Below are 23,458 nucleotides of genomic sequence, written 5' to 3'. Positions count from 1 at the left end.
ATCACAGGCCAGTGGCCTAAACAACAGAAATCTATTTTCTCACCGTCTAGAGGCTACAAGTCCATGATCAAGGTGTCAGTAGATTTGGTTTCATCTGAGGCCTCTCTCCTTGGCTTCTCCCACGTCCTCATACGTCCTTCCTTCATGCATGTGTGTCCCACGTATCCCTGTGTCCAATGGCCTCTCAGGGGGATTGAATTAGGGCCTCATTTTTAACTTAATCACCCCTTTAAAGGCCCTCTCTCCAAAGACAGTTCCATTCTGAGGTACTGGGGGTTAGGGCTGCAACATATGGATTTGAAGGGGCACAGTTTAGCCCTAACAGAGGGGGTGCAGGAGAGAAGGGGAGCAAGAAGGGAGAAAGCAGGGCAAGCGACAGGGTGTGGAGAGAGTACAGAGGTGCGGGCGGAGAGATGGAAGGAGCAGTCTGATGAGACAGCTGTCCCTGTGACCCCCACACTGGAGGCTTGTTGAATAAAGATGGTGTCAGCCTCACCCCGAGGCACTGAGCTGGAGGGGTGGGGCACCAGGGACGGGGTGTTAATTTTAAATAAGATGGTCTTGGAAGGCCTTATGGAGAAGGTGATAAAACATGAAGGTAACATAAAAGCAGAGAGGAAAGAATTCCTGTTCATTGTGCCCCTCATAGTCAACCAGTCATTTTTCCGCTTTATTTTTATTTGCACAAATGATGCACATACATGGTCTTGCAGAAAAAATTACATGTTCTCCTGGGTGAATGCCCTCCGCGCTCACACCCCATCTCTAACCTCAGTTATCAGTGTGGTCTGTGTCCTTCCTGACTTCCTTCCGTACAGTTGTGTTTACCCCAGGGACAGGTGAGAGGACGTGGTGGCAGATTTTACGTGAACTCGCCTCTGTATCTTATAGGTCAGCTCACAGTGACTCTTGATCATCTTTCCACATTAGCACATCTCAGCCTACTTCATTCCTTTTAAATGCTGCCTCCTAGGTCACTGTATAAATGCAGTCATTTGCCTACCGATGGAAATTATGGTCATTTATAGTCACAAACGGTGCTGCAAGGACCATCCTTGTCATCTCACTTTTGTGCATCTGTGCAGGTGGTTCTCTAACCTGAGTCATACGAAGTGGGAGGGCTCGATAGGAGAATGGTTCTTTCTCGTGTTCATAGGTGCTGCCGACTTGCTCTCCAAGGCTTTTTCCTGAGCATTAACACAGATGCACACAGCTTCTTTTTACTGGCACCGGATAGGAGAGCATGTCCCCTTTCTCACCTGACTCTGCTCCGGCGTAATGGGAAAACCTTTAGAACAGGCCCCTCCGGGCTGTGAGTGAGGCTGTGGCTTTCTCCCCAGGATATCTCCAGGCCTCGGCCACCTCAGAAGGCGCTCCCGGCAAACCCCGTGCCAGGCCGCAAGAACGTCTCCAGGCCCGGCGGTGCCGCCATCCTGCCACCCACCGCCGCGGGCCGCCCTCAGCAGTCCTGGCCTCTGTTAGCACCTGCCCCAAAGGTGAGTCTGCAGAAGCCCTCAAGGTCAAGCTGAAGCCAGAGGATCCCGGGGCCAAGACTGTGATTGAGAAAACACACTGAGTTCACGCTTCCTGTGGGAGGACTGAGCTTCTGAACCAAGGCCAAGGACAAAAGCTTAGTGTTTCTCGGTGCCTGTGTGACTGTCCCTTAAGTAGGGGATAGGGGTCTTTTTGTTTCATGTGGAAAGTGATGCCTAGGAGCCTGAGCTCTGATGGCTCCACACCTGGATCTGCACCCGACTGGCTGGGTGGCCCTGAGCAAGTCACCCTCCTGAGCCTGTTTCCTTTCCTGGAAAGAGGCAACAAGAAGCAGCCCCCCCCCCCCCTCACCCGCCGGGCTGCCATGAAGGCCAAGGCAGTTCACGGGTGCAGACTGCCGGCCTCTGGTAGGATGTGCACAGTGACTCCTCCCCCTTCCCTGGGCTGACCTGCTCTCCGGCTGCCAGGCCTGCGAGTCGGAGCACAGGGGAGGGAGGAAGCTGGCTGACTCCCTGTGTTCCCAGGGGGCCCCGGGAAATCTGTGGACTGAGCTGCAGCTTTGGGGGGAGGAAGAGAGATGGCTTGTCAGCTCGGGGTGGGGCACCACCATGCGGAGTTATGTCACGGGAAACCATTCCTCTGTCACGCGTCCGACTTGTCCACACCCCAGGGGACACCACCACTCACAGGTAGCTGATGCCTGTCTCCCCCCCACTCCCTCTCTTTCCACAGTTTCCTGACTACACAGCGCAGAGGGCTGGGTGGATGACTAACTCAAGAATCTAGACCTGTCTAAGGGGCTGCTCCCTTTCCCGGGACTCTGAACACCACAGTCTGGAAGAAGCCGCCTGGCCGCCTCCGAGCCCCTCCTCCCAGACCACCGCATCTCCGAAAATCTCCTTCTTGACTCATTGCCTCCCCAGCCTCCTCGGAGGCCCAGAGTCCCCATCATCCAACGGCATCCAAGTGTTGTTTTGTGCAATATACAGCCCAGGGGGGAGAGGGCATGTGGGAGAGGATGAATGGCAGCTTCTCCTCCAACCTCCCTTCAGCTGGCCCCTCACCGCAGAGGTGCCCAGGCCCGGGCTGTCTGCGCCGAGGAGCCCGGCTGGGAAAAGTCCCCTCAGCCCTTCAGGTCAGGACTTAGCGTGGAGGAGCCGTCCATCCTCGTCCCGTGGTGGAAGGTATGCACGGGAGCTTCCCAGTGCTTGTCTTCTCGAAGGTCCCCGGCTGGACGGAGGCTGGGCACTTACCCATCCTCCGTAGCTCTGAGACTGAGGGTCAAACCGGCCGCTGCTGTGTCCCTGCCGGGGCTTGGTGGGCGTCACAGCTTCTGGCTCTGCATCCACACGGGAACAAGTCTAGTTCCCTCCTCTGCCCTCCCACATCCCACATCCCACATCCCCTTATTTCTCGGGTCTCTCTGACTCAGACAGGTACTAGGTGTAGGCAATGTCGACAGCAGGGGGAGCACCAGGCCTCCCCTGAGCCGTAATGCCAAAGGTTTCGACTCCTGACTCATGATCTTTCTAGATTGCTATTGTCTTCTGCACTTGCTAAGTGCCCCACGCTTTCCCCCGCTTGGACCCGCCCCGTGTGAGGTGCTGCGGGGAGTGGACCCACAGCAGTCCTGACTTCCTGGGAACCTGGTGCTTGTGTCCTGCCTGAGGGTTCGCTCCCTCGGTTCTCACGGGTGTTGTCCAAAGTGGACTCGGGCCCTGGCTGTGGGGGCGTGGCTTCATTTTCCATTGTGTTTTGTGACCTCAGCAGGGTGAGTGTCTCCCCCTTACTCCCTGACCTAAACCTAAGCAAGGTCCCTAGGGGCAGGGACGGCAGCGGGTGCAGTGACCTAGGGAGCAGACGTCCTAGGAACCCCAGTCTGTGCCTAGGTCTGGTCACGGCCCTCGACAGAGCAGCCCTCTCTCTAGAGGTCCCTAAGAAGCAGCAATCGGCCGTCTCGAAGGAAGAGTGTCTGAGCTGGCGCCAACCAGGCTGTTTAGGCTCTACTTCCTTGCGTTCTCTCTGGTCACTGCCTTACCTGCCCTCACAGAGAGAACTCAGAGCAGCCTCGGACACTGCTCAGAGGGTCCTGCCCTCCCCGGAGCAGGGAGGGAGGGCTGTGTGGTGCTCTGCACAGTCAGACCACTTGTTGCTGGAATGTTCTCTGGGACTGCCACCCCAGGAAGGTGCTCTTGGAAACCTCAGTGCACGGAAGAGACTTGAGCTCTCACCCCTGACCCCTTTACAGTTCTCTGCACACAACAGGTGCTCAATAGATTGGGTTTGTAGGCAAGTGGGAGATTTGGGATCTGCACCTGGGGACACACATAGGTGGGTTGAGAAGGTCTCAGGGAAATGGGGTCTCTTCCCTCAGGTAGTCATGATGTTCATGCCCCGTCTCCCTGACATGGGCCCTGGTGCCCCCCCCCCCCCATAGCCAATTTCTGCCTTCCTTGCTGTCGATTAAGTCGGGGGGCAGCCTGTCATTGAAGTGTGGTACTGCAAACTTCCAGGCCTCAATGCTGAGTCCCAGAAATGTAAAGAACAACCTCCTGCAAAAAAATCACCCTGAAAGCCACCCCTTGGCTCACAGATTCTCCTGTGGCGTGTCCAGCTTTTCTCCCTCGCGTCGGGGCAGATGGCCCTGCAGGGGCAATGCCACAGTCCTGTGGCTGCTTGAGCCTTTTGAACCTGAAGTCCACTCTCCCTGGAACCATAACCCAAAGAGATCTGGGTTGTTGCTTTCTTGTTTTTGTTTTGTTTTGTTTTGTTTTTGTTTTTGTTTTCCATTATTATCTCCTCCATCCCATAAAATTGTACTGTGAACTGGAAGATGGTAGGATTTTTTAAATTTGGTAGATTTTTGGCAGCCGGTTCTATTGGCTGTTTCACTCTGGGCTCTGTTTATGGGGCCAGGAGTCGCCACTCTGGCAGGCCACGGTGGCTGCCCAGGAGCAGAACCGGCCATGCTGTGCCCCCTTTCCCGCCTGTGCCCGTGTGCTGCAAAGATAAATCCCGACTCAAGGAAGGAGGGGCTGTATTTGAAAGGATCACCGCAAGACTGGGGAAGGGAGTATTTCAGCCAGGAGAATGCTCAGGCAAGCTGCTGCCGGGGCTGCCCGCCTCCCAGAGCTCCAGAAGAAGGAGGCCTTTGCTTCCACAGGGAGGAGTGAAAGAGGTGTATTCAGGGACCATCTTGTGCCCGGCCTTTTGGGGGAGGAGCTGTATGTTGGGCTGAGGGTGGGTCCAGGTTCAGAGTCCCATGGGGAGGAGAGGAGCGTAGCTAAGGTTTCGTGGGCTGAGTTAACCAGCGCTTTGTTCAGATGGAGCTGTGTATAAATCTTCTTTAAAGCTAATTTAGCCTTCTGCCAGTTTTACAGCCTTGGAAATGTTTTCCTTACGAGCCTGGGAGCCATCTCTGAAATGTAAACCTCAGGGGACCTCAGGGAGACAGCGCCTGGCTCCCTGCCTGTCTGGGTGGGAGCGTCAGGCCAGGCACGGGGCTCCAGGTGGGAACTACCTGCCGGCCTGGGTTCTCTTTGGCCTTGTTTACTTCTCCCTGTAAAAGAAGAGCCCTTTCTGCCCCAGCTCTGAGACGCTTACAGGTCTCGCGGGATTGCAGTAGCCCCTGGCCCCACTGCCCTTGCTGCCTCTTGCAATAATCCTTTTGAATACAGCCTCCCCTTACCCATGTCCAAATTCGTATTTGGCAGAGGGGATGGCAGACTTGTATATTTAAATTGGGGACCAGTTCTGCAGTCAGTGACTGTGTGAACTGCGTGGATAGTAGCTCTGCTGGACACCCCAGGAAGCCACGGGTATGCTGACTAGAAAGGTGCTAAGAGGGGTTCTGCAGAATCTAAGCCAGGCGCCCCCAAAGCTCCCCTTCCCCGCATCCTCTCACACCATCCACTGTGTGTGCGTATGTGTGTGTGTGTCTGAGATCCAGGGCAATGTGAATTTTCTTTTATATGGGAGATTGTTCCTAGGAAACAGATCATCTTCTCTCTCGTCCACCTAGTAATTGTTTACAGTATTTGTACATCTATGCAAAATACTTGAATGGGCCATGGTGCCTTTTTCCCGTGTTTGTATTTAATTAAACTAAATTGTCATTTGAAATGTCTGGTTTGGCTATTCTTTGTTTGTTTGAATGTCCTACTGCTCAGCCTGGGGAGGATCTGTTGCCTGAGGACTCCTCAGGAGAGTGCCCACAGAGACCACAGCCCGCAGCCTTAATGGGAGAAGCTGGGGCCGTACACAAGCCTTGGGCTGCCCCAGACCAGTGGAAGGGGCTGTTAGTCTGCACTTGGACATAGGCTGGTCTAGTTTAATTAGGTTCTGGGTCAGGAAAGGTATGAATGATCCTGGGGTTCCCTGGTATGAGTTGAGGAGGCAGCTGAGACCCTCTGTTCTCATCTTAATTGCTAGGGATCCTACACTTCAAAAGAGTCAAAGAGAAAGGACTTGCCCCTGTCTGTTGGGCTGGGTGGGCACGTGGGGCTGGGGTCGGGGTGGGGGTGCTTTCAGACTCCAGAGCTCATCCATTAATGCTTCCCAAACCATGAAAGGGTCCCACCCTCATTCCCTCATTGGACCCACTTCAAGTTTGAGGCTCTCTCAGACAGACAGGATCCGCATAACTGTGATAGCAGGAAGCATTTACTGAGTACTTACCCCAGCTGGGCTCCGACTGCTACTTTGCCTCATTTATTCTTCACAGCAGCCCTGGGAGAGTCCTTGATTCTGATCCTACTTTTCTAGTGATGAGTTTGCCTAAGGACATCAAAGACGTCAAACACAAGGGCCCTGCCTTCTAAAGTGCCTGCTCATGAAAGCCCCCACCAAACAGCCCTGCCTGCCTAACACCATCATCGAAGCCAAACACTGTTCAGACACGGAGCCTGGCTGCCCGGACCGGGGTTCAGATTCTGCCTCTGCTGCTTGCTAGATGTGTGAGAGCGGGTATGTTCCAGAGCCCCGAGTCTCCTTTTAATGCAAGTGGGAATAACTCCCGCCTCGGAAAGGCCGTGCTCATTAGCAAAGTGCCCTGCGGGAGCCCGCCCAGCTGGGGCTGGCCCAGGCTAAGTGCTCGGAGATGACATCCGTCTCAGAGCTGAACATGGGGTTCGATTAGAACTTACTCCGTTGAGAGCTGGTCCCCAAGAGAGTTTGGGCCAAGAAGGACTATTTGGAATGGTGTTGTTCCTTCATTCAATAAAGGTTTTTATGAGTCCCAGCTATGTGCTTAGGACATCCATCCGGGCCTTGGTGGTCACTCTGTACTCCGAGGCGGTGACAGCACAGATCACAGAAGACATGAGCAGAGGAATATCAGAGTAATTAAGACTGCAGACTTGGAGCCAGATATCAACGTGAACTCTTCCTGGCTGTGTGGCCTTGGGCGATTTCTTAACCTCTGACTGAGACCCTTTCCTCATATATAAGATGAGGATAAAAAAATATCTGCCTTGAGGATTTTCGAGGATATAAAGAGAGAATTTACACGAAGCTCTTAGCATGCTGTAAGGACTCGGGCACTGTTCCCTAACCATCCTTCCGCTGTAGGAACTTCCTTGGAAGCCACAACCCTCCAGAGATCGGGGACTGGCTTCCCAGCAGTAGAGGGACCAGGGTAATTAATTGTTCCGTGTCCAAGGAAGGCTAAGACGCAAGTCTAAAGTAAACACACCCGAAGGTCTTTATTCTTGACCCTGCAGACCACACTCTCAGGGCCCTCAGATTGCTGCTATTCCCAAGATCCAACATGTTGCGTTGATTTTAGTTACAGACAGAAATCCACATTCCTTAACAACTGGGGATTTGAGGCTGGAGGTGCAGGAAGCCAGCCTGTTGGTCAGCTGCACCTTGGGAGCTCCAAGGCCAGCAAGAGACTGGCCTGGGCTTGGCTGCACCGGGGGTGGGAGGGGGTGAGGGGGTGGGGGAGGGTGGTATGTAAACACAGGGTGCAGCAGGGAGCTCTCAGGGGAGGAGCTGCCCCAGCTTGGGAACTGAGGGTCAACTCCTCCCTCTTTACAGATACTTGGCTCCATTCAGTAGTCCTTGTACCAACTCGCACTCTCCTGCAGCTGGAAAGCAGAGTTGAAGGGAAGGATATCAAGTATCTCTCTTTCCAGCTGCTCCTGTTTTGTGAGTGCCTCTGGCCAAGTGTGAGGGGACCCACAGCAGTCCCCAAAGCAGGTGGTATTGGAGCATCATGACACGCTGCTTCCCAGGTGGGCAGCTCATCAGGGGAACTGGGGGCTTGGTGGCAATCTGGTCAACAGCCAGATGCTCCCGTGCCAAGCCTACACTCCACTTGGTCACTGAAGTTCAAAGCTGATCCCAATGGCCAAGCCTCTAAGGCTGGAGCCCAGAAATTACCCAGAGCCCTCTCTGCCTGGGGAGTTGGTTGGGCACCAAAGTAAACACAAAAGTTAGCTCCTGGTTTCCATGGAGCCAGTGGCTGCTTCCTGCCAAATCCTGACTTTGCTCTTCACTCTCCCCATCTTCCAAATATTTTGTTTCACTCCTCGATGAAAGGAAAAGTGCATCTGCCAATAGCTCGACAGGGCCCGTTTAAGAGCAGTGCAATTGCTGTTCTCTGAGGCAGAAGGACACACTGGGTTTGGCCAGCGGAGCTTGGCTGCGAAGCATCTTTCGTTGTGGTGGTTGTCGCTTTGCTTTGAGTTCTGAGATAACTGCCTGAACATCTCAGCGACGGACTCCTTAAGATGTAAGGAGAGAGGAGAGGGGCAGGCATGGGGGAGGAGGCCATGGGAACGAAGATGCCCACCTCTGGACTGGAGTACTTGGGAAGTGGGGCTGGTGAAAATGTTTCCCTGAGACACCAGGTGACTTTCACAGTAAGAAGGTCAGTTGAGGTCTTATTTCTGTCTCCAAAGAAAGAGGAAGCGGTGAAAGCAGCAAGACATTTTTCCTTAGCTGTGTCTCTGGACAGGGAGGCATGGCGATCGCACTGAGCCTCGTCTTTGGGCTGAGGAATGGCGAGTCAGTCTCAGGAGAATGGCGCTGAGGATTTCCTGACGACCAACATCTCAGGGAAGTCCTTAGACTGTGCTACATTCAACAGGTCAGATTCTGTCTTCCTCCCACCCACATACAGATGGCACCCAGGAAACACGTGGGAAGGGAGGTCCAGGGGTCCTGCTGGCAACAGTATAAGCAGGGCGTTTGGTCACTGAGGCTGTGATCCCAGGAAGTTCTGTCCCCACCACTCAGTGGGTAAGGGTTTTCCTCCTGGAAACAGCGATGAGGTATAAATGAACGTCTCAGAAACGAGAGCCCGTCGGTGGTAACAGCTGTGCTGAAAATAACTTCCCACGCCGAGAAGTCAGGCTGTACCACGGGGCTCATCCTCACTCGGGATCCCTGAGCTTTAAGAATGGACGATAAATACTTTGGGCTTCTCTTCTGGCGAGGGGGTCCTGGAGAGTTCTATATTGTCCACGAGGACATTCTTGTCTTCGAGTCTGATGACAGTGGGCTCGGGGGCGGGGGCCGGGGTGGGGGTTTTGTGCATGTGGGGCAAGCGTGTCTGGCTCATGTCCAGGTCTCTGAAAGCATGAAGCATGAACACACCCAGGATGATGGTGATGAAGCCCGAGAGGGTGCCCACGATGTCCACGGCGGACATGCTGTGCCACTCCTTGAAGAGGATGATGGAGGAGGTGACCACGATGGTGGTGAAGAACACGTAGTAGATGGGGAACACCAGGGAGGTATTGAAGATGTCCAGCGCCCTGTTGAGGAAGTTGACCTGAGTGCTGAGCGAAAGGGCGAGGATGAGGGACAGGATGTAGGGGAGGGGGTGCCGCACGACTGGCATCCCCTGGAAGAAGTTCTTGATGGTGATGCCCAGACCCTTGACGGCAGACACCGAGAAGGCCCCGATCACAGAGCAGATGACGATGTAGACGAGGATGTTCCTTTGTCCGTAACGTGGGGCGACGACGAAGATGAGGATGAGGCAGAAGACCAGCAGCAGCACAGCAAACACGATGTACCCTTCAGAGGAGAGGGGGACAGAGAAACCCCAAGGCCGTGGTTTCCTCATTTGTAAAGTAAGGCTAATAATAAGACCTTCCTGGGGAGGGTGGGCGGGAAGAGATCAACCAATGAACTTGTATGCATATATGCATAACCCGTGGACATGGACAATGGGGGTGGTGAGGGGGGGGGCGGATGGGAGCGGGCTAGAAGAGGTTAATGGGGGTGGAGAGGAGGACCTATGTAATACTTTCAACAATAAAGATTAAAAAAAAAAAAAAAGACCAGCCAAAAGCGGTTTGGCTCAGTGGATAGAGCATCAGCCTGCGGACTGAAAGGTCCCAGGTTCGATTTCAGTCAAGGGCACGTACCTTGGTTGCGGGCACATCCCCAATAGGGGGCATGCAGGAGGCAGCTGATAGATGTTTTTCTCTCATCGATGTTTCTAACTCTCTATCTCTCTCCCTTTCTCTCTGTAAAAATAAATAAAATATATATATATATATTTTTAAAAAAGACCTTCCACAGAGAGCTTTTCTCACAGGATTAAATGAGATAATGTATGCTGTAAGACAGAATGTGTCCCCCCAAATTCATATGTTGAAACATAATCCCCAAAGTGATGGTATTTGGAGGTGGGGCCCTTGGGAGGTGATTGGTCATGAGGATGGAGCCCTCAGGAATGGGATTAGTGTCCTTATTAAAGGACCTCAGAGAACTCCCTCCACCCCTCTGCCCATGGGACACAGTGGGAAGATGGTTATCTATGAATCCGGAAGTCAGCTTTCGCCAGACACCCAGTCTGCCAGCACCTTGATCATGGACTTTCCAGCCTCCAGAACCATGGGACATAATTGCTGTTGTTTATAAGCCAGCCAGTCTACGGTATTCCGTTATAGCAGCCACAACTGACAAAGACAATGCCAGGGGTGGGGAGCCTTTTTTTCTGCCAAGGGCCATTTGGATATTTATAACATCATTCTCAGGCCATACAAAAGTATCCACTTAAAAATTAGCCTGCTCTCTTTGGTCAAACATTTCATTAACTCACCCCTAATGCTTTGGCAGGGCCAGACCAAATGATTTCATGGGCCTTATATGGCCCACGGGCTGGACGTTCCCCACCCCTGGCCAATGCGGATAAAGCATTCAGCACAGTGCCTGGCACATACTAAACACTGAATAAATGGGGTGGGCATATCAGGCTGGGAAACCTATAAGCTGGCCTTAGCACCAGCCGCCACCTTTCTTTAGCTTGCCTTCGCCTCCAGGTGGCAGCACCTGAGATGCTCCCAACCCAGGCAGCCCTTCCACTTGGTTCATCCCCCAGGGCTTTCCTGCTCAGGGGTGGAGGGAGAGGGGCTGCGGGGGAGGAGGGGGGCCTGGAGCCTACCTGTGTCTTTCATCTTGGCAGCCATCTCAATGACAGTGGTGACCTTCTCCTCCTCGGGGGCATGTATCACCATCACTGTGCTGCCAGTCACACAGATCACACAGCCCAGCTTCCCCAGCAGGTTCAGACTCTCTCCCAGGAAATAGGAGGAAAGGATGGCACTGCGGGTGGGAATGGGAGGACGCGATGAGGCAGCCAGGCCTGTGCAGCTCCCAGGAGAGAAACGGGGTCTGAGCAAGGGGTCCCCGAGAACAACAGAGGACGCACTCCTCTCTCACAGGGGAGCTTTTCCAGACTCCCCCAAAGCCCTCACTGATTGAGGGTTACGGGGGTGTGCTGGTGGGACGGAGGACATGCCTGGGAGCTCCTTTCACTCTAGAGACTGGAAGTATTCCACAACAGAAGGTTTGGAAGAGTCCTTCAAAGCACTCTTGTCTAACTTCCTACCCGATGAGCACGTCTTTGCAAACAGACGGCTTTCAGCCTTGGCTTGTCTACCTCTGGTGGCAAGCAGCTCACCCCTTCACAAGGCAAATGAATCCACTGTAGGCTCATTTTAATTATACACCAAAATTATGGCAGTTTGTACTCATTATTCCATTTCTATTCCTTGAGCCATACGGAACAAATCTATTCCCTTTTCCTTTTGTATATCAATCTAAACAACCACAATAACAATTCTAGGCCTGTGTCTCAGGCCTGTGTTACGTACTACGTATTACACTAGGAACTTTTTATTTATTATCTCACTAGCATCTCACGACTCCTTGAGAAGTAACATATGCTATCCCCATTACATAGATGAGAAAACTGAGTCTCACAGAAGTTAAAATAACTTGGAAAGGTCATACCACTGGTTAGTAGCTGAGCCAGGATCTGAGCTCCAGTTCTGTCTCATTATAAAGCCTGTGGGTTTTCCTCTACACATCACTGCAGAGAATCCTCATGACTTCCCTGAGTCTCCTCTTCTTTTTTTTTCCAGTTCTCTCTCTCTTTTTTTTAATTGTTTAAAGTATTACATATAGTAGTACATATATTTCTCTTTCTTTTCTGGGCAAAGTACCCCTACTTCCTTGCTGTTCCTAGATGATGTAATTTTCATTCCCCTCACATCTTCCAGATGAGCTAGCAGAGGTGACGGAAGAAGGGAGAAGGGAGGGAAATCAGGCAAGAACGATATAATCTCTGGGGCATGCTTTTGTTTCTTTACAAAGGATGCGTTTAAGGTAAAAATCTATTATCTGACCCAGGCCCAGTTGGAGGGGATTAATGCCCAAGCTCCTTGGGATGTCTCTCATCTCTCCTCTAAAAAGACCAAAAACATTTTACCCACGCGGCCTGTTCAAGAGAGCCTGGTGCCTTCGCTTGGGCAGAGGTCACACCCTGGAGGACTTCCGACCCTCCCAACTTCCCACGGGTGGGAATTTGTAAATGAATCGGTAGGCAGTCGTGGTAACGGCTACCGCAGCCAACTATGCAAGATGAGTCACAGCTCTAGTTGTTGTTTTTGACTATGTAAATCTTGCAAAGCTGTCACCAAGGAGTACGAAGCGGCGAAATCATAGATGCTGGGTATGGGTGGCTAGGATCTCCCCGGGCTCCAAGGTTAAGCCAATTCAAGGCAGCTTCAAATGGGGCTACAGGACCCCCACAGAAGAACTGTGTTTGTGGATCGGGAGGAAAGGGACAATGGGAAGCACACACATTGAGCATCAGTTATTTTTAAAACTAGCTAATGTTTGCAAGGCAACACAGCACAGTGGCTGAGCACCCAGACTCACATGAGACTGCTGGTGCGAAACCCAGCTCAGCCTCTTAGGACCTGCGAGGTCCAAGTTGCTTAACCTCTCTGGGCCTCAGGTCTCCCCTACTATTAGCAGGGATGCTGTCAGGATTAAATGAGTTACTATACGGAATTCATTTAGAACATCTAGGACATAGTAAGCCGTTCATATATGTTAGCCATGGTTCCTTTTCAATGCCAGTCTAACATGCACTTTCTGTGCATGATCTCATTTAGTCCTTGTGGCAATGCCTTCAAGTAGGTGTTATTAGCATCCTCATTTAGCAGGTGGGGAAACGGAGGCTTAGAGAGGCTAAGTGACTCGCACATGGTAACGAAACTACGAAGTGGTAGAGCTACGGTGAGAACTCAGGGCATGTTCACCTTGGGTTCATGCTTTTCATTAGTAAGCTTCTCCTATCGGGGAACCAAAACACTGATGTGAGACGTTTGGGCTGTTGGCAGTGGAAACCCTTCCCATGGGTTTGGACTTGGCCTGCTCCTCCATTGCCCGGTGAGATGAGGAGATGCTAGAGCCACTGGCAGCAAGCAATTCCAGGAGCCAGAGCTCTGAACAGATAATGCCTCCTGTGGGAGCTGGACCGACCCACGTCCCTCATTGCAAGGGGCAGTTGACCTCACTTGGCAGTTCCAGATCTCAACAAACTGAAAATAGGAAAGAGCCAGGGAAAGCAAGAGAGGTGACAATAACCTGATGAGGACACTCAGCGCTCCCAGAGGTGTGATGACCGTCGCAGGAGCGAATGCGTAGGCCCCGAAGTTGGCGATTTCTCCTGCAGCCACTAGGAAATGAAGAGAGAAAAGAGGCTCCAATGCCCCATCTCCAGCCCAAATGAATCTGGGTGGAGACGGCTTCATTCAGTGTTGGGCCATTCACAGAACCCCAGACTAGCAGTCCTTAAAGTCCTGATCCTCATGCTCTCTCCCTGGAGAATCTGATCAGAAGGCGAGGCCCAGGTCATCCTGATCCAATCTTTCCATGTTAAAGATGGGGAAGCTAGGCACGGAGTTCAAAGTCACATGACATGGCTGTGAGTAGACATGATCTTATTGTTGAGGTCTCTTGGCTTCTAGTCCAGGCATAGTTAAGTGTGTCTCAAGGACTGCCCATATTTGCTCTGTATCTTTAAGATAAGTTCTAAAAAGTGTTAATTATCAAGTAAAGAAACAGTTATAGTTATCAATTCTCCAGGTACCAACTGGTCCAGAGTCATCTTTCCTAGAGGAACTGTGGGTGGTTTACAACAGAGAGGCAGGTGGTTAGAAAGCCTGACATTCTCAAAGGGCCCAATTCTCCCCCGTTTGCAGACTCCTGCCATGCCTCTTCTGTCTCTCCGCTGGAAGAGAATGACCTGGGTCTGCCCTTTGAAAGCAAGATGATAAATGGGATAGCTCTGGCTAGGACTGCAATCAAAACGCGACGTGGGGAATTATAAATGGAAAGCTGGCTAATTTTCCATCTGAAAGAATTAGGGCTTAAAAGCCATAGAGGGTGGGTGGAACTGTGTGAATGTGAAAATTTGGGCAAACCTTCAGTGGCAGACCAGCCTTGTTCTAAGTGAACCCACAGATTGCCTGTGGAATGGAGGAACTGGCTCAGGAGCACCAGCTTCTGCACGGAGAAGTCCAAGAGACGCCAACAGACAATGATATCTCCCTATATTTTAGGGGAAGTTGAGAAATTGCTCTTTTATCATGACCAGCTCTGTACAAACCTCTCTGGGAACGGATGCTTCATGGATGAAAAACTGACTTGGGGTTGAGAAAGTGATCTGAGACGCAGGTAAGATGTTCTACCTGCAAAGACTCTCAGGCTTCCCCCTGAAAACCTGGGCCTCACATTCATACTTTGCACACTAGAGACAGAAGCGTCCCCTCCACCCTTCCTTTCATCTCGGCCTCTGCCATCAATAGGTCACGGTCATTGGTAGCAAAGCCCCCACTTACTGGTGAGAAATCCGGCCCACCACATTGAGTCCTTCAGGTAGCCATAGCCCCCGTCCACTGTAGAAAGAAAGGGACACCAAGTTAGAGCTTGGCCACACTTCCTCCGGCACCGTTTCTGTCTCTGCCTTCGCTCCACAATCTCTGAGGTTCAACGTGTGTTAGCTGTGGTTAGTCCTCCGCGCCTGCTTCTGGGCCCTTTCCCCGTGAGTTCACCCATTCCCCAAAGTTTAAATACTGACTCTGTGCTAGTGTCCCTATTTCATGTATGTGCCCCGATCCTTCCTTCTGAGCCCAGATGTATATCCAGTTGCTTATTTGACATCTCTTGGATCTCTCGAAGGCACCTCAAACTCTGACCTAAATGGAACTCTTGATTTTACCTGCTCCCTATCCACCCACCAAATGAAACTCAGTAACTGGCACCTACATGTACTTAGTTGCTGAAGCCAGAAACCAGGCTTAACCCTTGACTCCTCCCACCCCTCCACCTTCTGCATCCAGTCCATCCTGCTGATTCTGTCTCCAAAAAGCATCTTACATGTGTCCTCTCCACGGCACCACCCAACTCCATTATAATCCATTCCTTTCATAGCAGCCAGTGGTCTAAGATTTAGTCATTCTCAGCTTATAGCTGGCCAATGGCTTCCAAATACTCTTAGGATAAAAACTATGAACAAGTTCATAGTTTTGACCCTGCTCACCTCTCCCAAGGCATCTCCTGCCACTCTTCTTACTACAATCTAGCTGCTCAGGCTCTATTTTAGTTCTTCAAAAATGATGAGTCATATATATATATATATATATATATATATATATATATATATATATATTGATTTCAGAGAGGGAGAGATAGAAACATCAATGATGAGAGACAATCATTGATTGGCTGCCTCCTGCACACCCCCTACTGGCGATAGAGCCCACAACCTGGGCATGTGCTCTGACCAGGAATCAAACTGCGTGACCTACTGGTTCATAGGTCAAGGCTAAACCACTGAGCCACACCTGCCGGGCTTGGCCTTAAGACCTTTGCACATGCTTTTCTGTGTTCAGAATAGTCTCCTTAAGGATATTTGCCTGAATCTACACCCACTCTATAGGTCTCTCCTGAGTGATGCTGCCTCAGTGACCTTTCTCCCTTGGGGCTTTCTATCATCTCACCCAGCTCTTCTTCTTCCTCACGTGTATCATCTATAATGTGAATCGATTTATTTATTTTCTGACATTTCTCCCACTAAAATGGAATTGTGTCTGCTTTGCTCACATGGTGGGCACAGAGCCTGGTCCATAGTCAATACTCAATAATATTAGCAATGATGATGATAATGGCTGGGTTAAAGATGGTTCTGTGAAAATCCAAAATTGCATGTCACTTTTTGTACATTCCCATTTTTCTAAGAAGGTCTTTAGGTTCCTAAAGGAGTTAAAATCTCTCACACGTACACACAAAAAAGTTAACAGCTCCGAAAGCATTTTACTCTAAGGTTTGAAATCTCAGAAGATATTAAAATAGCAGATAATTAAATTGAACATGTCCCAACTTGAACACATCATCTTCCCACAAACCTGCTCCTCCTGCATTATTCATCTCTCAAAACAGCACCCTCATCTCCCCAGTTGCTCAAACTGTAAAGCTGTGTCATCATTGACTCGTGTTCTTACCGTCCCCTTCAACATCAATCCCAGTAAGTTCTACCTCCAAAAATGGACTCCACCACTTGTCTCCATGCTCAATCCTCTCTCTCAGGCCCAGACAAAGTTCTGTTGTCTCTCTCCCCTAATTGGTCTTCCAACTTATCCCTAATTCATTCTCTACCCAGCCACCAGGAAACATCTCACATCATAAATTTCGGTCACTTACAATCACACTCAAATTCTGAAGCCCAGTTTACTCGACCCATCATTATCTGACCCCAACACCATCTCTTCCCTGGCCATGCTCCAGCCATCCTGAACTACATTCAGTTTCTAACACCACTCATGCTCTCTCACCTCTGAGCCTTCGCACATGCTGTTCTTTCTGCCTGGAACACTACATCCTCCTTTCCCCCCCTCACCTTGTTATCACCTCATTATTTAGGTCTCAGCTTCTGAATTGCTTTTCCAGAAAACCTCCCCTAACCCCCAAAGCCCAGGCTTTACATGCCTTTCCAAAATACTGCCATAGCATCCTATTTTTCCCATGACAGCACTTAACACACAATGGAACAACTGCCTACTGTCATGCCTGTCTCTCCCACCAGATTCAATGCCCCAGGGCACTGCGTCCCCTGTCCAACGTGGCACCTGGCACACATCAGGTACACAATGAATGATGATTAAATGAGGACATTCTTGTACACGTGATGCCATTTCTCAAGAAATGTTTTATGGGTACAAATCTTATTTTCCAAACAAGCACATCCCTGTGGACAGAGATTCCACAATTGTGTGTAGCCCATAAAGGGGGTCAATATGCTAGCAAGTGAGGGCACAGTAGTGTCTGACATTGTTCCAGACAGAGGTACTTGTAGTCTCATTTTGTAGGGAAGTTGTGACTTGTCTATGATGACACAGCTGATAAGAAATAAAACTGGGACTAGACCTGGGGTTTCTGATTCTTGGCCCTGAGACTCTTCCCTCTCTTCACCCCAGTTAACTGATCATGAGGAAGGATGTCAGGATATATTGGACTGGATTCCCAATGGGGTTGACAGTGAGCCTTTTGCGCCCTTCCAGGCCAGGCTCTCAAACTGCTGCAGTGAAGGGAGGTTCACAGGGCTGTCTGAGGGTTCAGCTGCCCAGCACCTCATCTCTACCTCCCCCCCCGCCCCCCTGCCCCAGGAGCCTACCAGCCCGCGTGGCCCCCGAGGCCACCAGACGCAGGAGGCCTTTCTTCTTGAGGATGACGCTGCTGCCGATGAGGAAGCAGGACAGGAAGGCCAGACCCAGGCCGACGTAGAAGCTGTAGTTCTTCGTGAACCTCTCATGCCAGCTGTTAGAGGTGACATTGCTGGGCGCCTGGGGGTTGAGGTCACCGACGATCTGGCACAGGACTTGCTGGGAGGAGCAGTATAGGGTGATCAGGGAACCTAGGCGGGAAGACCAGGGTGAGAGACATCGGCACGCTTTAAAAATATTAGAATCAACCACCTTTTCAGACCCCATGCTTCAACCATGGCAGGACTCCATCCGCACCCTGGGCCCCCCACCTAAAAACAGCAGTTAGCATTCACTAGAGCTTACGCCAGGCTTGCATGAACTCATCAGATTCTTATAACCACTTGTCTTTCAATCCCATTTCACAGACACGGGTTTGGAAGCCCTGAGAGGTCAGGCACCTCGCCTACGAGCACAGATGGACTCCCGAACTCCAGCACCTAGCCACTCAGCTCTTCTGATGCCCAAACAACAGGCAGGGTCCCCGAGCTCTCCTTGAGTCCAACCTCCCACCTCCACAGGAATCCCCTCCCAGCTTCCGGGCCTCCAACAGATCAGGATCGCACAGGGATTCTCCCTCCGGAGACCTCCTCACTTACATCTCCCTAGCAGCCACAATGGAGACCCTGACAGGTAACATGAGGCAGTGAGGTTAGAGAGCCCACAGCCCTTCTTAGGCCTGAGGATGATGACATATAAGCGTTGAGTTTGTTATAACTGACCATTCCCAGGCCTTACTTCTGAGACCTCCCGTGCTTGTGGCCAGTGGGACCAGTGTCTCTCTCAGATTCTGATTGTATTTTGCTTTCTAAGTCCTAGAGTTTGTGAGTCTGAATCCGCCCTCATGCCCCAGAGCCCTCTGCTTGCCCTTCTGGCACAAACACCGAGGACAAGAGGACAAACTTGGGCCTGAGGGGCAGACCCTTAGTCAAAAAGCTAAGCTGTCCAAGTTCAAGGAACAGCACAAAGCATAGCCAATGGTCCTCCACGTGGGCCTCTGCTCCAGGGCTTTCCATGAACCTCCCCATCAGGAAAATGGCACAGTTATCATGTCCAGGGCTTTAGCTGGAGAAATTGGGACCCTGGTAAGTTCCGCAACCTGCCTAAGGCTACATTGCTGGAAATTGGTGAAGCCAGAATTGGACCCCAAGACTACCTTCCACCAAAGCCCATGCTCTCAACCACCACCATCCCTCAGAATAGGGAGCAAGGGGGTGGTGGTGTTTCATTTGGCCTCTTGAGGGTTATTTTAAAATATGAATTTGTTACCAACATTTAAAAACCAGGAGATTTCTCATGAAAATGCAGCTCTTGGTTACCTTATGGGGCAGACCTGCCCACTGTTACAATGGGCTGCCGCGGAGCACCGCTGACCCCCTAGACCGGACATGCTCTTTGCCATGCCCCAGAGTCCATACCAGGCTTCCTTCAGTCATTTTTTTTACGTACTCAGCCCTTGTAGGCTTTTGAATTTGTGACCTCTGGTGGTAGGTCTTTTTCTAACTGTGTGTCACAAAGACCCGTATCCTGGGTCAGGGATGTAAGCCTGGACCAAGCTTGCAATAATTCAAAGTCAAGCAGCTCTGGCTTTGGAATACCCAGCCCGCAGAGTGGCATCTCGGTGGAACTAAACAAGGGCAATGTTGACCTTTCTTCCTTGGCACAGAAGCATGGACCCGCCGAGCTGGAACAGTCCTTAGAAGGCACCTGTCTAGCCCCCTTTCAGCTGGGGAAACTGAGGCCCCGAGAAGGGGAAGTACTAACTTGTGTCACACACCCAGTGGCAGCGGGGTGTGGAACCCCCCAGCGGATACCTATGCGTCCTTTACAGTGGGCGACCTGTCTTTCTGACATCAGTGTCACAATCGAGAGAAGATGAGACAAGAAGCCATCTCGGCCCCTAATCAAACTCGTTCTGATTGCTCACTCCTGTTCCTCAAGAGTCAAGTCTGGGAGTTCCCTGCGCTCAGGAAATGAGCCAGAGCCTGGGAGGACGTGGGCCAAGGAAGGCGACTCCCAAGGGGAAGGACAAGCCCACCCCCACGCCATCCCCTGCCCTCCTGGAGGGGCACCTCCAGCAGGTGGAACCAAAGGGCCCATGTGGGTTTGGCTGTTTCGGAGAGGTCGAAGCCCCCAGGGGCACAGCACCCTACACTGAGTCAAGTTCTCCCACAGGGATAAAAAGAAAAAGGGAGAGGGCTGAGGGCCAAAGGCAATCCAGTTCTGGGAAGGATGCCATCGGACAAGCAGGTGCTGGGCCACATCATTCCTGCTTCTCTTCCAGAATACACGAGGGCCGGGGAACGTGTTCTCCCCCAGGGGAAGGAGAGGCTGAAAATGAACTACCTTGTTGGTCAGGAAACCAGAGCCAGCCAACACCCAGCAGGCCGGCTTTGAAAGCTTCACCGGAGACAGAAGTTAGAACAACAGGGGAACCCCACAGCTCAGAAAGGTGAGAAAGCAGAGACGTGGCAAGAACGATCTGAGCACAGTGGTGGGAGTATGGGTTTCAGAACCCAAGAGCCCTCGTTCTATATTCCACTTCCCCACTGGATTACCCTGAGTTTTCAGACTTTCCAGAGCGGAATCTCTGTCTCCAGACAGTGAGGCAATCAGATCTACCTGCCTTCCAGGGCTGTGTTAGGAGTTAAATGGTAAGAAGTCAATGTAAAGCCAAGGGTCTTGCCTTATGGCTTGTTTTTTCCCCACCTTTTCATAAAAGGTGTGTGTGGGGTTGGGGGGTGCCCTCACCTGTCTTTAGTGGGCTCCAGGGAGACAGCCAGACATGGGTAGGTACTAAAGTCTGAAGCAAGTATTACATTAAAAGAAACCTGGGATCCCACACCTCTAGGTCGACCTATTGCAATCAATGCCTGCTTCCCCCTCATCCCTACCCCATTTGTCCCCCTTTCTCCCATTGGCCCTTCAGCTACCCAGCTCCCAAGATGGGGGAAGTCAGCCAGAACCCCAGCTCCTTCCCAAGGTAGGTCTGAGAACTGGGTGGGAGACAACTCGTACTGACCTCTCTCCCCAGCCCCAACTCCCGCCCCCCCCCCCCCACCACCACACATCACCCCTCGGTTTTGGGCGCCCCTGGCAGGAGAGGATGTGAAGGAAAGGAGCGCGGAATGGAAGGCGCGCAGTCCCCTGGGTTCCCCCTACCCCGCCCCCCGCCCCTTCTTGGCCCTGTACCCACCGTTCTCGCAGCTGGCATAGCTGGCATTGCTGGCGGGCGGCTCCATGGGCCCTGGGCGCACGCACCGACGCGCGCGGATGGCGCCGGGCGCCCGGGCTCCGGAGCAGGTGGCTGAGACTTGTCCCGGGCGTGCGAGAAGCCGCCCGGGTCGGACCCAGGGGTAGGGAGAATGACGCGCCCCAGAAGGGGAGGGTCCCCGGGGAGGAGTCACCCAGGGTCTTGGGCAACTCTAAGGCCGGGGTACCCCCCGCCTCTTGCACTGGAGCTGCCGCAGAGGGGCGCACGCCCTCTGGGGGGCGGACGCTGCGGGGCTCAGCGAGAGGGAGTCACCGCCCCTTGCCCAGCGCAGGTGGCTGGGGGCGGGTCCCCGGGCGCCACCACCCTCCGAAGCTGGGACTGGCACCCAGTTCCCGCTCCAGTGACATCGTGGATGGGCCCCAGGACGGTGGCGGGAGAGGGGGCAGTTTTCTGGCCAAGGTGGAAGTGGGGGATGGGAGGGGACACTGTGCCAGTTGGGGCCCTCTCGGGCCACCTCCCAGGACCCTGGTTTTTTCCTTCCTGCCTGCCTTCCTGACTTCCTACCTCCCTGCCTTGCTCATTCATTCAACGTAGGTCTGATAGTGCTGGGCACATAGTGGGTGTGCAGTAAATAGTCGGTAACATGTGGAATGAATGATGATAGAAGCTTGGTAAATGGAATGAAAGAAGGAAGTGAAGTGACTGGAGGCCAAAATGAGTCATACTTGGTCCCTGTCCCCGGAGAACTTCATGTATTATGGGGGAAAACACAATGGCATCAATTATCTAAATCGCCACTTAAAAAATAGGGTGATGGAAAGACCGTGTTACTGTTGTGTAACAATAAAAACAGAGGACAAGAGAGGTGGAGCGGGTCCCTGTGGCCTGGCCTTTTTATTTATTTTTTATTTTATTTTATTTTATTTTATATTTTATTATTATTATTATTATTATTATTATTATTATTATTTATGCATGTCACTAACCTGGTGACTGACTATGCCATAGGGGGACCACAGTCAGTGAATAAAATAAGGGTAGCAGTTGCTCTTCGAGGACTCTAGCACACTAAGGCAATAGCAAATACCCAAGCGTGACTCTAGCCTCAATTGGCCTGGCCTTTTTAAATCATGGGAGAGCCCGTTGAGGTTACAGTGCATTGTGCAGCCCAGATCCTGAGATACAGACGCCCACGTGTTGTTAATACACTTATTTTTGTATGTGTTCGTGACTGGCGGAGCCACTACATTTCAGGGTGCAGGGCTGGGCCCCCTTACCCAGAGCTAAGGGCAGTCCTGAGTTCATCCTGTGCTTCCAGACAGGGCCTTTCAGAGTTAGGCGAATTTCCTGTTTCCGCGCAGTGGGCTGAACTGGAGGGAGCTGGGATCTACTGGAGAGCCCTCCACACCCGCTCTGGGCCCAGGGTCCTGCTTGTTCTAGGAGGGGGCGGGGCCTCGCCGGGCTGCCATCCTGGGAGTGAGGGCATGAAGGGCCCCATTGAAATGCAGGCTCCTCACTGCTTCCCGACAAAGCCCTTTTCTCCCGGAGCCACAATAGCCCTGTCAGGCAGGTAGCAGGGCCTGCAGCGTTGTCTCCCCAGAAGAGAACAACAGGGTGCACTGTCTGTCCCAGGCTCAGTCCCCCAGGGAGGGCGGGTGGCTTTGGGAAGAGTCTGACCAGCCTGGGACAGATGGGCTCTGCCCTTAGCCAGCCAGGCACTGGGAGCCAGCCACATCTCATTTGGCCAACAATTTTGGGATGACTAGAAAAACAAACTTACCAAAACCCCAATTCTTAAAAACGTGGCTTCTCTAAGTGCATGACTAAATGTTTTCTATTATAGAGCCATCGTGTCCAGTATGGTAGCCACCAGCTCCATGTGACTCTTGGCTGATCTGCACTGTGCTAGATTGTGCGTGTAAAACAGGCACTGTTTCTGCTTGGTTGTGGGGGGCTGCCCTATGCGTGGAGGGTGGTTAGCAGCATCCTGGTCTCTGCCCTCTAGATGCCAGTAGCACACATGGTTGCACTCCCTGCCCCTCCCCTTGTGACAACCAAAAACATCCTACACAATTGCCAAAATTGCCCCAAGTTAAAAATCATCCAGATTTCAAACTTAGTAAGAAAAAAAAAAAAGAACAAAATATCTAATTAATAATTTTTTTTAGTATTGATGACTTGCTGAAATGATACCTTGGCTACATGGGTTAAGAAAATTATATTATTAAAATTAATTTTCTTGACTTCTACTAAACAATTTTAAATGATATATGTGGCTCACATTGTATTTCTCTTGGACGGCGTTGTTCTAGAGGAAGAAGCTGAGGGCCAGAGAGGGAAGGTGACCAGTAGAAGGTCCCAGAGCACCAGAGAGGCAGAGGAGGGCTTCAGTCAGGTTTCCAGACTGGAATCCCAGGTCAACTCTGCTACCCCAGACAGCTCTGCAGCTGAAAGGAAACCCCAAAATCAATGCCCTGTGTGTTTCCAGTGTGGTATGGAGGGGGGATAGAGAGTAGAGACATGAGTAATATGAATGTTATTTACAGAGGGCTGGCTATATGTTACACATATGTTCATGTAGTCTTTGCAACACCCCTGGGAAGTAGGCTCTATTAGTAAGTATCTCATTTCTCAAATGAGGAAACTGAAGTCCAGTGAGGGCACTCAGCCTGTAATC

At 51.6% G+C, this 23,458-nt stretch overlaps 2 protein-coding genes across 2 annotated transcripts in view; one reads left to right on the top strand and one right to left on the bottom strand.

The window, feature by feature from the left end:
* The window catches only part of ADAM19 (ADAM metallopeptidase domain 19), a 77,496-nt gene extending 71,895 nt beyond the window's left edge, over nucleotides 1-5,601 (top strand). The window contains exons 22-23 of the mRNA XM_079773259.1: nucleotides 1,341-1,496; nucleotides 2,227-5,601. Of these exons, the coding sequence (XP_079629385.1) occupies nucleotides 1,341-1,496; nucleotides 2,227-2,280 (210 nt within the window). The 3' untranslated portion in view covers nucleotides 2,281-5,601. The remainder of the gene's footprint in view (nucleotides 1-1,340; nucleotides 1,497-2,226) is intronic.
* A 3,267-nt stretch (nucleotides 5,602-8,868) lies between these two features.
* Nucleotides 8,869-20,835, bottom strand: NIPAL4 (NIPA like domain containing 4). Its single transcript, XM_079773366.1, has 6 exons — nucleotides 20,764-20,835; nucleotides 17,480-17,719; nucleotides 14,649-14,705; nucleotides 13,393-13,483; nucleotides 10,898-11,058; nucleotides 8,869-9,522 (listed from the first exon to the last, which is right to left on the bottom strand). Exons 1-6 carry the CDS (start codon nucleotides 20,807-20,809, stop codon nucleotides 8,894-8,896), a joined length of 1,224 nt encoding a protein of 407 aa, XP_079629492.1. The 5' UTR covers nucleotides 20,810-20,835; the 3' UTR covers nucleotides 8,869-8,893.
* Nucleotides 20,836-23,458: the final 2,623 nt, after the last annotated feature.

This window comes from Cnephaeus nilssonii (assembly GCF_951640355.1).
Source record: "Cnephaeus nilssonii genome assembly, chromosome: 5".
NCBI classification, from domain to species: Eukaryota; Metazoa; Chordata; class Mammalia; order Chiroptera; family Vespertilionidae; genus Cnephaeus; species Cnephaeus nilssonii.
This window is presented reverse-complemented; position numbering and strand designations above follow the sequence as displayed.